Raw genomic sequence first — 12,984 nt, 5'->3', positions numbered from 1 at the left:
AATGGTGTTGGCAGGGGCATAGCTACATACACCAAAGGAATAGAACAGAGAACTCAGAAACAGGTCCACGCAAAGGCACAAAAACAATTCAGCAGTGACTTGGCAATAATTTCATAGATATGACACCAAAAGCACAAGCAACAAGAGAAAAAAATATATATACTAGACTTCATCAAAATGAACAACTTTTGCATATCAAAGGACACAATAAACAGAGTGAAAAGGCAACCCATGCAATGGGAGAAACTAATTGCAAATGATGCATCTAATAAGGAATTTATATCAGAATATACAAAAAACTCCTACAACAAAAAGTCAAACATTCCGATTAAAACATAGGCAAAGGGATTGAAAAGATATTTCTCCAACAAAAATATATAAATAACCAATAATCCATGAAATGACACTCAAAATTACTAGTCATAAAGGAAAAGCAAATCAAAACAAAAGTTTAGATTCCACTTCATTCCCACTACTATGGTTATTATCAAAAAACAGAAAATAGGACAAAGAGGGTCCAAAATGGCGGATTAGGTAAACGCTATGCCTACTGCATCCCAGGTTCACACCAAAATTACAAATAAGTTAAAGAATCAACTTCAAAAATCATCTGAAGACTAGCTGAACAGAACACCTATAACTAAGGATATAAAGAGGCCACACTGAGACTGGTAGAAGGGGCAGAAACATGAAATGGGTTGACCCAAATAGACAGACAGTGGTTGAACACTGGAGGGACACCTCAGTGGCAGAGATCCCCCTGTAAGGCAGAGGGGTCCCATCCCCACACCGCAATCCCCAGCCCAGGGTACCTGTGCCAAGAAGAGGAGTTCCCATAACATCTGGCAATGAAAATCAGCGAGGATTCTGTCTGCACATGCCAGTGAGAAGGACACCTTCTTGAAGGGTCTGCACACAGATTCATTTGCTTACAAACATTTACCTGGTCTCCGGTAAAGGGGTGGCACCTCGAGAGGCACCAGAGACATATGGGGAAAGGCTGAGTTGTGTGGATTCAGAGGGAAAGCTGGAGAGACAGCAGCCATTATCTTTGTGTGGAGCCAGACACACGTGTAGCCTACAGAAAGGCGCCATCTTTCCTATGTTGAACACTTCCCCAAAGGGCAAAATAGGAGACCACACTGGTCTGGTAAAATCCATGCATGCACATCACCTTGGTTATACCCCAGGTACCCAACCCACAGAACCAGTACTGCATCACCCAGTGCACTCAGCTAGAGTGAATGGCCCCATGCCACAAGCTGTGGAAGCCTTTTACAGCAGTGGACAGCCCACACCAGACCAGGGAACTTTTGGTGGTGGAGAGTGAGCAACAACCTGCTTCACAGCCTCTCCTGGGAAACTCTCAGAGACCTGTGAGCCCGAGGCAAGCAGTGGCTCGCTGAGGTGTCCTCAGAATGTTTTGAGTAGTCACAGGTCAGGCACTGCCCCAAAATAAGCAGTGGCAAGTGAATCTGCATTAAACTTGTAAAAAGCACAGGCCACACATCGTGACTCCCTGAGACCCAGCCCAGTTAGTGATGTATCACCAAAGGCACTCTCAACACCAGATCAACCAATCTGGCCTGCACACCTAAGGAAGCTCTTTCAATGGCTGCTTCTTACAGGCAGCCCCCAGATAGCAGTAAGCCTAGAAGGCCATGGGCCTTTTGCTAAGCTGCCCCAGGCCCAACACTGGTGGCAGCTGGCCTCGGCTCACAGCGGGTCCACCCCAAAGACCTCCAGGCCCAGCACAGGCCGCAGCCAACCACATATTGCTTTGTGACTTCTACCAGGTAGCTGCAGGTCAGTAACAGGCAAGGCTGAAATTGGCCTGCACGGGAGTCCCTCCTGAGACACCAGAACAACACATCCATAGGCCAGCTTCAGACCACATCAGAGCACTACCTGGTGAGCCCAACAAGCGGCACATCCAAAAGGTGGTCTCAACAGGCAAAAGAGCCTGCAGGGGAGAATCCACTTCTGATGGATCAGCCCACACACAGCAGCTCATATATTGTGGGAGTAGCCAATCATCACAATCAGTCAATATGGGAGTCAATCCCACCCACTGACACGCCTAAAGCAATCAATGCTCCACTACAACAAGAGAACACACATAGCACACTCAAGAGACACTCCTGGAACACACGCACAATAGACAGGAAGATTGCACCATCAGACCACACAGAACACATACTACGTAAGACAACACAGCAAAGACTGAGAGACATAGGAGATCAACCTAATATACAGAAGCAAACACAAAGAGGCAGCCAGAATGAGGGAACAAAGAATCATCATGTCCCAAATAAAAGAACAGGAAAAAACTCGAGGTATAGATCTTAATAAAATGGAGGCAACCTACCTACCAAAGACACTTTAAAACACTGGTTATAAGAATGCTTAAGGAATTTAGAGAGAATTCAACAAAGATCAAGCATAAAGAAGGACAGAGAAACCATTTAAAAAAGGTCAGAAACAAACAATACCTGACTCAACAGCAAAGACAAATAATCCAATTAAAAAATGGGTAGAGGTCCGAACACACACTTCTCCCAAGAAGACATACAAATGACCAACAGATATATGAAAAATGCTTAACTTCACTAGCTATTATGTAAATGCAAATCAAAACCACAATGAGCTATCACCTCACACCTGTTAGAATGGCTATCATCAACAAGACAAATAATGGCAAGTGTTGTAGAGACTAAGGAAAAAAAGAACCCTCATATACTATTGGTGGGAATGTAAACTGGTACGGCCGCTATGGAACACAGTATGTAGGTTCGACAAAAAATTAAGAATAGAATTACCATATGACTCAGCAATCCTTCCTTGGTGTCTACCCAAAAAATCTGAAAACACTGATCCATAAAGATGAATGTACTCTGATGTTCATTGCAGCATTATTGACAGAGGCCAAGACATGGAAACAACCAAAGTGTCCTTTGATAGAAGATTGGATAAAGATGTGGTATATATACACAATGGAATATTACTCTGCTCTAAGATGAAATACTGCCATTTGCAACAACATAGATGGATCTTGAGATTACTATGCTAAGCAAAATAAGTCAGATAGAAAAAATTGAGAACCATATGACTTCACTCATATGTGGGATATAAAACTGAAAGCAACAAAGGAACAAGACAAAGAAACAAAAATTCATAGACACAGACAACTGTTTAGTGGTTACCAGAGGGCAAGGGGAAGAGGGATGGTAAAAGAGGGTAAAGGGGGTCAAATATATGGTTATGAAAGAAGAACTTACTCTGGGTGGTGAGCACACAATGTGATATATAGACGATGTATTATAGAATTGTACACTTGAAATCTATGTAATTTTACTAACCATTGTCACCCTGATAAATTTAATCTAAAAAAAAAAAAAAGGAAATTTTCAAAATCAGTAATCTAAGATTCCATTTAGAAAAAAAAACTAAAAACAGAGCAAATGAAACCCAAAGTAAGCAGGGGGGGAAAAAGAATATCTGAAATGAAGACTACACTAGAAGGAACCAATAGCTGATTTGATTAAGCAGAGGATCAAATCAGTGAATTAGAAGACAACACAGCAGAAAACACCCAATTGGAACAACAAAAAAGAATAAACAAAAAAAACAAAAACAAAACGAAAATAGTTTAAAGGATCTTTAGGACAACACGATTTATATTGTAAGAGTGACAACATTTATATTGTAGGAGTACCAGAAGGAGAAGAGAGAGAGCAAGGGATCAAGAACCTATTTGAAGAAATAATATATTAAAAACTCTTACCAAAGAGGGAATAGAGGGGACATATCTCAACATAATAAAGGCCATATATGACAAACCCACAGTTAATATCATACTCAATGGGGAAAAGCTAAAAGCATTTTCCTTTAGATCAGTAACAAGACAAAGATGCCCACTTTCACCACTTTTATTCAATATAGTACTGGAAGTCCCAGCCACAAAATCAGACAAGAAAAACATAAATAAATGAAAGGCATCCAAATGGGGGAAAAAAAGAAGTAAAATTGTCATTATTTGCAGATGACATACTATATAGAGAGAACACCAAAGATTCCACCAAAACACTATTAGAACTGATAAATGAATTTAATAAAGTAGCAAGATACAAAATTAATATCCAGAAATTTGTTGCAGTTTTATACACCAATAACAAAAACAGAAAAAGAAATTTTAAAAAAATCCCATTTACAATTGCATCAAAAAAATAATAAATTTAATCAAGGAAGTAAAAGAACCATACTTAGAAAATTATAAGACACTGAATAAGAAATTAAAGACAGAAATAAATGGAAATATATACTATGATCATGGATAGGAAGACAATATAGTTAAAATATCCATACTTCCCAATGCAATCTATAGACTCAATGCTATCCCTACAAAATGCCAATGACATTTTTCACAGAACTAGAACAAATAATCCTAAAATTTATATGAAACTGTGAAAGACCCCAAACAGCCATGGCAATTCTGCAAAAGAAGAAGTTGGAGTTATCACGCTACCTGATATGAAATTACACTACAAGGCCATAGTAATCAAAACAGGATAGTATTGTCATAAAAACAGACACATAGATCAACGGTACAGAAAACAAAGCCCAGAAATAAATCCATGTATATATGGTCACCTAATCTATGACAAAGGAAGCAAAAGTTTACACTGGGGTAAAGACAACAGTCTATTCAATAAATGGTGCTGGGAAAACTGGACAGACACATAAAAATATAAATGAAACTAGACAACATTCTTACGTCATATACGAGAATAAACTCAAAATGGATTAAAAACTTAAACTTAAGCGCTGAAAACATAAAACTCCTAGAAGAAAACATAGAAAATAAACTCTCAGACATTTCTCTGAGTAGTGTTTTTACCAATATATCTCCTTGGGCAAGGGAAGTAAAATAAAAAATAAATAAATCGGACTACAAACCTTTTTCACAGGAAAGGAAACCATCAACAAAACAAAAAGACATCCTACTGAATGGGAGAACATATTTGCCAATGATACATCTGATAAGGGTTTAATATCCAAAATCAATGTTAAAAAAAACAAAAACATAACAAAAATCACAAACTATCCAATTAAAAAATCGGCAGATGACCTAACTAGACATTTTTCTCCTGACACACAGATGGTCAATGGACACCTGAAAAGATGCTCAATGTCACTAATCATTAGAGAAATACAAATAAAAACCATAATGAGATATTACCTCCCACCTGTCAGGATGCCTACCATCAATAAATCAATAAACAAGTGTTGGTGAGGATGTGGGAAAAAGGGAACCCCTGTGCACCTTTGGTGGGAATGCAAATTGGTGCAGCCACTATGGAAAACAATATAGAGGGCCTCAAAAAATTGAAAATACAGCTACCTAATGACCCAGCAATTCCACTTCTTTATGCAAAGAAATCCAAAATAGTAATTGAAAAAAATATATGCACCCCTATGTTTACTGCAGCGCTGTTCACAATAGCCAATATATAGAAACAACCAAAATTCCCACCAATAGATGACTGGATAAAGAAATACTGGTACATTTACAAAATGGAGTATTACTCTGCTATAAAACAGAATGAAATCTTACCATTTGCAACAACTGGGATGGACAAAGAGAATTTTATGCTAAGTGAAATAAGTCAGACTGAGAAAGACAAATACCATGTCACTTATATGTGTAATATAAAGAACATTATAAACAAATGAAAAAACAGACATAGACTCATAGATACAGACAACTGATGGTTGCTAAATAGGAGGGATTTCAGGGATGGGTGAGAAAGTTGAAGGGATTAGACAGTATAAATGTGTATTCACAAAATAGTCACAGGGATGTGAAATCCAGTATGGGAAACATAGTCAACAATGTTGTAAAAACTATGTATGGTGTCAGATGTGTACTAGACTTATCGCAGGAATCACTTAAAAATTATATAAATTTGTAATTTATATAATTTATACAACTACTGTGCCGTATACCTGAAACCTATAAAAGAATATTGAATGTTAACTTAAAAAAAAAAAAAAATATATATATATATATATATATATATATATATATATATATATACACATATATATACTCACACACACATACATACATACATATATATACTCACACACACATACATACACACATATACCCATACAGTCACGGGATGTAAAGTCCAGCATAGGGAGTATAGTAACTAGTACTTTAATTACTTAAGGTGTCAAATGGGTAGTAGACTAGTTGGTGTTATCACCCTGTGGGGTGTGTAAATATCTAATCACTTATGTTGTTTTGTATAACTATAACTGAAACTAACTAAATAAAAAATAAAAAAATAAAAAAACAGAAAATAACCTGTACTGGTGAGGATGTGGAGAAATTAGAACCCTCGTGCATTGCTGGTGGGAATGCAAAACAGTATAGCTCCTGTGGAAAACAGGCAACTCCTCAAAAAATTCAATATAGAATTACCAAATGATTAAGCAATCCAACTTCTGCATATATACTCCCCCCAAAAAGAAAGTAGGGACTGCAACAGATATCTGCACGCCCAATTTCCAGCAGCATTATTCACAACAGTCAAAAAGAAGCAACCCAAGTGTCCACTGATGTATGAATGGATAAACAAAATGTAGTATGGTCATACAATGGAATATTATTCAGCCTAAAAACGGAAAGAAATTCTGACACACATTACAACATAGATGAACCTTAAAACATTATGCTAAGTGAAATTACATAGAAAATTACATGTTATGAGTCTGTTTTTATAACCTTGAAATGACAAAATTCGAGATAGAAATAGATTGGTAGTAACTGCAGGAGGAGCGGGAGAAAGAGAGGTGAATGTGGCTATAAAAGGTTAGCAGGAAGGATCCTTGTGGTGATGGACTATTCACTATCTTGACTGTGGTGGTGCATACAGAGATCTACACATGATAAAACTGCACAGAACTAAATACACACACATAAATGTATGCATAAAAACCTAGCAAAATCTGAATCAGATCGGTAGATTTTATCAATGTCAATATCCTGGTTGTGCTATATCACCAGCAGAAAATGGATAAAGGACATATGTAATCTCTCTATATTATGTCTCACAACTGTATATGAGTCCAAAATTGGCTTAATAGTTCGAACAATAAACATGCAATTCATTTAGAGCTATAGTTTTTGAATAAAAAAAGAAAATCAAGTGGAATCAAGCAATACCTTCTTCCATGGATTTAGTAAAGTTACACATAAGTGATGACAATCCCTTTAGACATCCTGCCACAACAGGTAGTTTGGGCTCTCTTACTGTTGATGTCATCTAAAAGGTAAGTTTTATGAAGTTACCATTAAAAAAGAAAAATACAACCAAATCTATGGAAACATAGTATCATAAAGTATATCATACCTGGGTCTTAAGTTCACCCAGAAAAGCCCGGAACAGTTTTTCCGAATTATCTATCATCTCAGTAGGATGAACTTCCCCTAATACTCCTAGGAGCTCATATATTTTTTCTAAAACTGAAAAATAAGTGTTAAATAAATAAAGGCCTAAAATTACATTTAAATAAATTAAATAAACAAAAAAATGCATAAATAGGAAAATGAACACATGAAACTAATATAAAAATAAAATTAAAATTAAAAACAAAGAAAAGGAGAGGATGTTTAGTTCAAAAGTAATTTCACAATAAAACATACAAAATATCTAGTTTTATACACTGTAACCTTTCTTGATAACTTTTATGAAAATCTAGTATTATAAACTAAATTATACTTGACATGTGGTATGAGATTTATATTTAAAGAAATTATTTTGTAAACATTAAAATTTTTGGAAGCAGAAGTCATCACACATTGTTTTTGTTTGGTTTCATTTTGGCTTATTTTCAGCAAAAAGGATTCATCTGTAAAACATAAATACCTTGGTAAAGAAAAACATGTTTCACATTGGTAATTTGTTTAACGTTAATTTGTTAAAATATTTTAAAATAACATTTAAATGCATCTCACCTGTATCTGGTATTCTTGTTTTCAATGCAAGCTCTTCATAGAATTTGCTAAATAATTCTCCAACTCTAAATTCATCCATGAGTCTAGAACTTCTCAAAAGTTGAAGTAACTAAAAGAATACAAATTATCATTGTCTAAAGAGAAAAATAATGAAAAGGCATTATCTACCTAAGTGATTCTGTATATAGCAATATTCCAGAATCATGTGTCTCTAGGGGATTTATGCTTGGTGTTTCAGGACTCTTATCTAGCCCAATTATTTGGGAGGTAGACGGTAAGGTGGGTGGTGGGAGAAAACAGGGGTTATGAAGGGGAAGAGGTTGTAAACTTAATTTTACTTTCCCAAGAAACCAATAACATGAGTAGAACAATTCTCTTGGATGCGCTTAAGATAAGGACCAACAAGACCCAAAGGAATTCTAAAACAGAGATGCAGCTAAGAGAGAGATACAGGTAAGAGTGAATCCCAGTGACCACTTAAATAAAACATACAGAGCCATGCCCGTAGTAAGGTTTTAAAAAAAAATCTCAGAGACATAATGAGGTGAATTTTGGCAATTCTCAGTAATTTTAAGAGTAAGGGTAATGAGACTAAGGAGGAGCAGTAAATTTCTTAGTTATTTTTCCCCTTCATTCCCTTTACAACCCAAAATTCTTCATTTGCTACCCAGAAGACTCTGAAAGCAAAATACCAAAGTATTGTTAGGTGATGATTGGAAAATGTGCGTCTTATCCACACATTCATGTGATTAGAGCCTATCATCCAATATCTCTCAACCCAAAATTCCCATTTTGTTTTTTTAAGTTATGTTTAATATATGTACTTAGAAATATTAAATTACCTTAATAAGAAGGTCTAGGGCCGGAATTTTACATTTAGCAGTTTTATCTTTTGTGTAAACACTGGTACAAGTATTCTAGATTTTAAAAGAAAACATACCAAAATCATCAATGAGATTTTAGTTCTTATAACTAAGACTTAACAATAGCTAAAACTACATCTCTGAGAGGAGCAATACCAATATATGACACGACAAAATATCTAGCTGTTAAAAGTATAACTTTCGAGTATATAAACATACAGATTAAAAATTACTGAAAACATTGATGCAATATGCAATGATAATAATATCAACAATAATCACACAAACATAGACGGACACTTCAGCAGGATAAAAAAAAAGTAAAAGTTACTCCTCCTTATATACTTCCCATAGCATTTTTTGCCATATACCAAGAAAGAAAGAATGAAGAATAAAAAAGGTACTAAAGCAATTCGGAGAAGAATGTCTGGGACTTTATAAGAAAACAGTGTAATCAAAAGCAGGAGCTTTGGAAGGAGGCAACCTGGCTCCAAGACTGAGGTGCGTTTCTTAACTTCTAAGTCTCATTTGTAAACTAGAGAGATTAAAAACACTTAACAGAGACTTGGTAAAAATTAAATGACAAATGGTACATTAAAGAACTTTGTAAACTATGAAATACTCTACAAATGTGACTCTACCAGTAAGATAATGTTATCAAATATTAAAATTCCAATAAAAAAAGATCAGAAGTCAAAAGAGAATAAAATCAAACCTATTTAAAAACACTGATAATAATTAAAATACTTTATATGTTAGAGCTACTTAACCAATATGTTAGAGCTAATTTATAAAATAACTTCCTATTAAATTACCTCAAATTGAATACATATGTATTCTTCTTCAACTCTTAGCATCCAAGAACTGGAAGCAAATTTAGGACCAATAAACACAACTTACCTTGAGATATGGCACTTGTTGAAAGTAAAAATAAGTCTGAGAAAGAACAACTTAATTTATGATTACTAGTTCTATAGTAAGTTATGAGGAAACCAGTGGCGGGGAGGTTGAAAGAAAATGGGAGGTACAGGAGAGGCAAACTTTTCAGACTGTTATCAAAGAGAACACATGAACTACAGGAAATCTGAATCTTACCCAGACGGGAATTCTTTAAGATTGTTTTTTAATTACCAGATGGGGCGGGGGGTAGGGTGAAAAAGTTGAAGGGATTACAAAGTAAAAATTGATAGTTACAAAATAGTCACAGGGATGTAAAGTATAACACAAGAAACATAATCAATAATATTGTAATAACTAGGTATAATACCAGGTCGGTACTAGACTTATGGTGGGAATCACTTCATAAATTATATAAATATCTAATTAATACAATATACACCTGAAATTAATAAAATATTGAATGTCAACTATAATTTAAAAATTTAAAAATTATCACAATAAAATTAAAAAATAAAACTTTTTTAAAGTGTTCTGAAATCTCCCCACAATTCAAAATTCCAATTTATTATGACTTTTAATAAAAGGTCTTATTTATCCCATGTGCAAAAAGTTATCAAAACAGTTATATAAAAGTTATCAAAATAGTTTGACAAGGGCCAAAAAAAAAGCCCACTTCATTTCTAACACCATCAAGCAGAAATAAACTCCCCAGTGAGAAAGGCAGAAATAAAATAAAAATCTAAGTTTAACTTACACCATAAGTTAAAGTGGATATTGGTATATAATGAGGTGTTTTTTCTTACCTTAATATCGAGAGAATAAGGTATAATCCTCTGGCCAATTTTTTCTAAGAAAATACATAAAAATTTTAAGACTTCTTCTCTACAATCACGAAACTATAATAAAAGAAATATACATTGTAGTAAATATGGGTAAGAATAAGTCACTCCAACAAAAAGGAATATACAAGAAAAGCAAAATGAAACTGTTCAACTTACTTCATCAATGCCTAGTGATTTCCGAACAAATTCAAGCAAACCAAAATCTTTGGAAAAAACTAAGGAAGTCTGTAATGCTAGACAAAAAAAAAAAAAAAAAAAAAAGGTAAGAGAGCTGCCAAAAAGCACTCCATAAACCCACCCTAAAGGGATTGCATGTTTCTCAATTGCACAAGGAAAAGGGGGAAATTCTAGATGGTCCACAGAGATGCATGGGTATATCACAACTGTAAATTTGCTAACTTTACATGGCAAAGGAAATTAAAGTTGTAAATGGAATTAAGATTGTTAAATCAGCTAACCTTAAAATGGGGATATTATCAGGTGGGCCCAATATAATCACAGGGGGCCCTTACCACTGGAGGGAGGAAGAGATATGGGAAGAAAAGAGAGGAGAGATTCCAAGCAGAAGTTTCCATGACTCCCTACTGCTGGCTTGAAGATGGAGGAAGGGGGCTGTGATACAAGAAATGTGGGTGGCTTCTAGAAGGAACATCAGCAAGGAAAAAGGGACCCTCAGTCCTACAAAAGCAAGGACATGAATTCTACTAAAAACCTGAAGGAAAAAGAAAATGAACTCTCCCTCAAAGTCTTCAGAAAGCAAAGTGGCCCTGCCTGATATCTTCGTTTTAGTTTGGTGAGACCAGTGTTGGCTTCTGACTATAGAATTTTAAGATTAACAAAGCTGTGATGTTTTAAACCACTAAATTTATGGTATTTGTTGCAGCAGCATTAGAAATCTAATCCCTTCCTCTATAATCTCTCAAGTGAAAGGACATATTGAATATTCAGAGTAAACTTGGAACAGCTTTACAAACAAGTTACTAAAACAATAAGGAATGCCAACTTAGAAACCTTGAGGCTAGAAAGCATTTCGATGTTAGTTTTTAAATTTTTTCCCCATTAATATGTCCTTGACAATAGATATGTACCATATATAGCATATTGTTGGAGGTGTTGTTTACATTATATCTCCACATATTCAGCAAAGACCTCTTACCAAGACAACCTCTCTCATCTTTATGAGGACAAGACATACCATGGAGGAGGTTTGCATATTTGTGCTTTTAAAAAGGAATATCGGAGTTAAAAGTGCTGAAAACAGGCACTTTTACTAGAGAGGGAAAATACTTCTCTTCTAGGCATTGCTAAAAAGTTAAAAGAACAGCATGTCTTGCCAGTTACATTTCTGCAATGCTTCTCAAAAGTAGGAACAGCAAAAATAAGGGTTTGGAAAAGGTACTGGTGGGTTTAGACAAGATTAAGGTGAAAGAATACTTTCCTCTTGTTCTGTCTCCCCGCTTGGGATAGCAATGGTTGACGAATTTAGGGTATTTTCACCAACTTTTGTTTTAAAATCTTTCCTGTGCTGTTAAAAAAGGCAGTATAACAAACCACTTTTTATACACAGCCACAGAAATTATGATGACCCAGAATCAAATGATTGGACTTCAAAATGTTGTTAAATATATCCACTGTTAGAGAAACACTGGCCTGTTAAGCTCCAGCAAACTCAGAAACCCCGAAAGGCGCACACGCCTCGGGACACTCCTTGGCGCGGCCCAATCGCCACACGCCTCCGGATCCTCCTCGGCGCGGCCCGGCCCGGCCCGATACCCACCCAGTACCGCGGGGTCGGTGTTCAGCACACACTCCTGCCCCACATCTCGGATCAGCCGACAACTGGCCATTGCAGCGCTGCCACGGTCGGCGGCAGACAAGGACTCCAGTAGCTGCAGCAGGGAGCCCTGCACGCCTGACCTTAATCCAGCCATGACGCGCGGCACTAAGCGAGCGCAAACTCGGCTTTGGCCCGGAAATAGCGGAGGTAGGGCTCGCGGGAACAGGGACAGGTTTCCGGGGGCGGGGCCGGGCCGGGCTTGCGGGGGCGGGAACCCTCCATGACACCATCACGGTGGGGGGGGAGTGTCCTCCCGGTACGAACAGCAGCTTAGAAGTGAATTACTAGCAGGTTTATGAATATGTTGTACATATACACTTAGCATGCATAAAGTGAAGCTTAGTGAAAGCAATCCGACGGTTTGATCACCGGAAATAGATGGAAAGGAGTTGGAGTTGCTTTACTAAAGGCAGAAAAAGACAAGTTAGGGTCTTGGGTCGAGATCTACAGTTTCTTCCTTAATAAAGAGTGAAAAATGCACTTGGAATGTCTTTAGAAATAATACTTAAGGCGTAA

General features: G+C 36.4%; 1 protein-coding gene across 3 annotated transcripts in view; it reads right to left on the bottom strand.

The window, feature by feature from the left end:
* PRKDC (protein kinase, DNA-activated, catalytic subunit) overlaps positions 1–12,607 on the bottom strand; it is a 270,606-nt gene extending 257,999 nt beyond the window's left edge. For all 3 annotated transcript variants that reach the window (XM_074318994.2, XM_074318995.2, XM_074318996.2), the window contains exons 1-7: positions 12,409–12,607; positions 10,788–10,864; positions 10,593–10,685; positions 8,869–8,943; positions 8,027–8,135; positions 7,422–7,534; positions 7,235–7,334 (exon numbers count right to left, since the gene is read on the bottom strand). In XM_074318994.2, coding sequence (XP_074175095.1) covers positions 7,235–7,334; positions 7,422–7,534; positions 8,027–8,135; positions 8,869–8,943; positions 10,593–10,685; positions 10,788–10,864; positions 12,409–12,562 — 721 coding nt within the window. In that variant the 5' untranslated portion in view covers positions 12,563–12,607. The remainder of the gene's footprint in view (positions 1–7,234; positions 7,335–7,421; positions 7,535–8,026; positions 8,136–8,868; positions 8,944–10,592; positions 10,686–10,787; positions 10,865–12,408) is intronic.
* Between the last annotated feature and the right edge of the window lie 377 nt (positions 12,608–12,984).

This window comes from Rhinolophus sinicus, chromosome 7 (assembly GCF_057876585.1).
Source record: "Rhinolophus sinicus isolate RSI-liver-muscle chromosome 7, RSI-T2T, whole genome shotgun sequence".
In the NCBI taxonomy this organism is placed as follows: domain Eukaryota; kingdom Metazoa; phylum Chordata; class Mammalia; order Chiroptera; family Rhinolophidae; genus Rhinolophus; species Rhinolophus sinicus.
The sequence above is the reverse complement of the archived record's forward strand: the minus strand, read 5'-3'. Positions and strand labels throughout refer to the sequence as shown.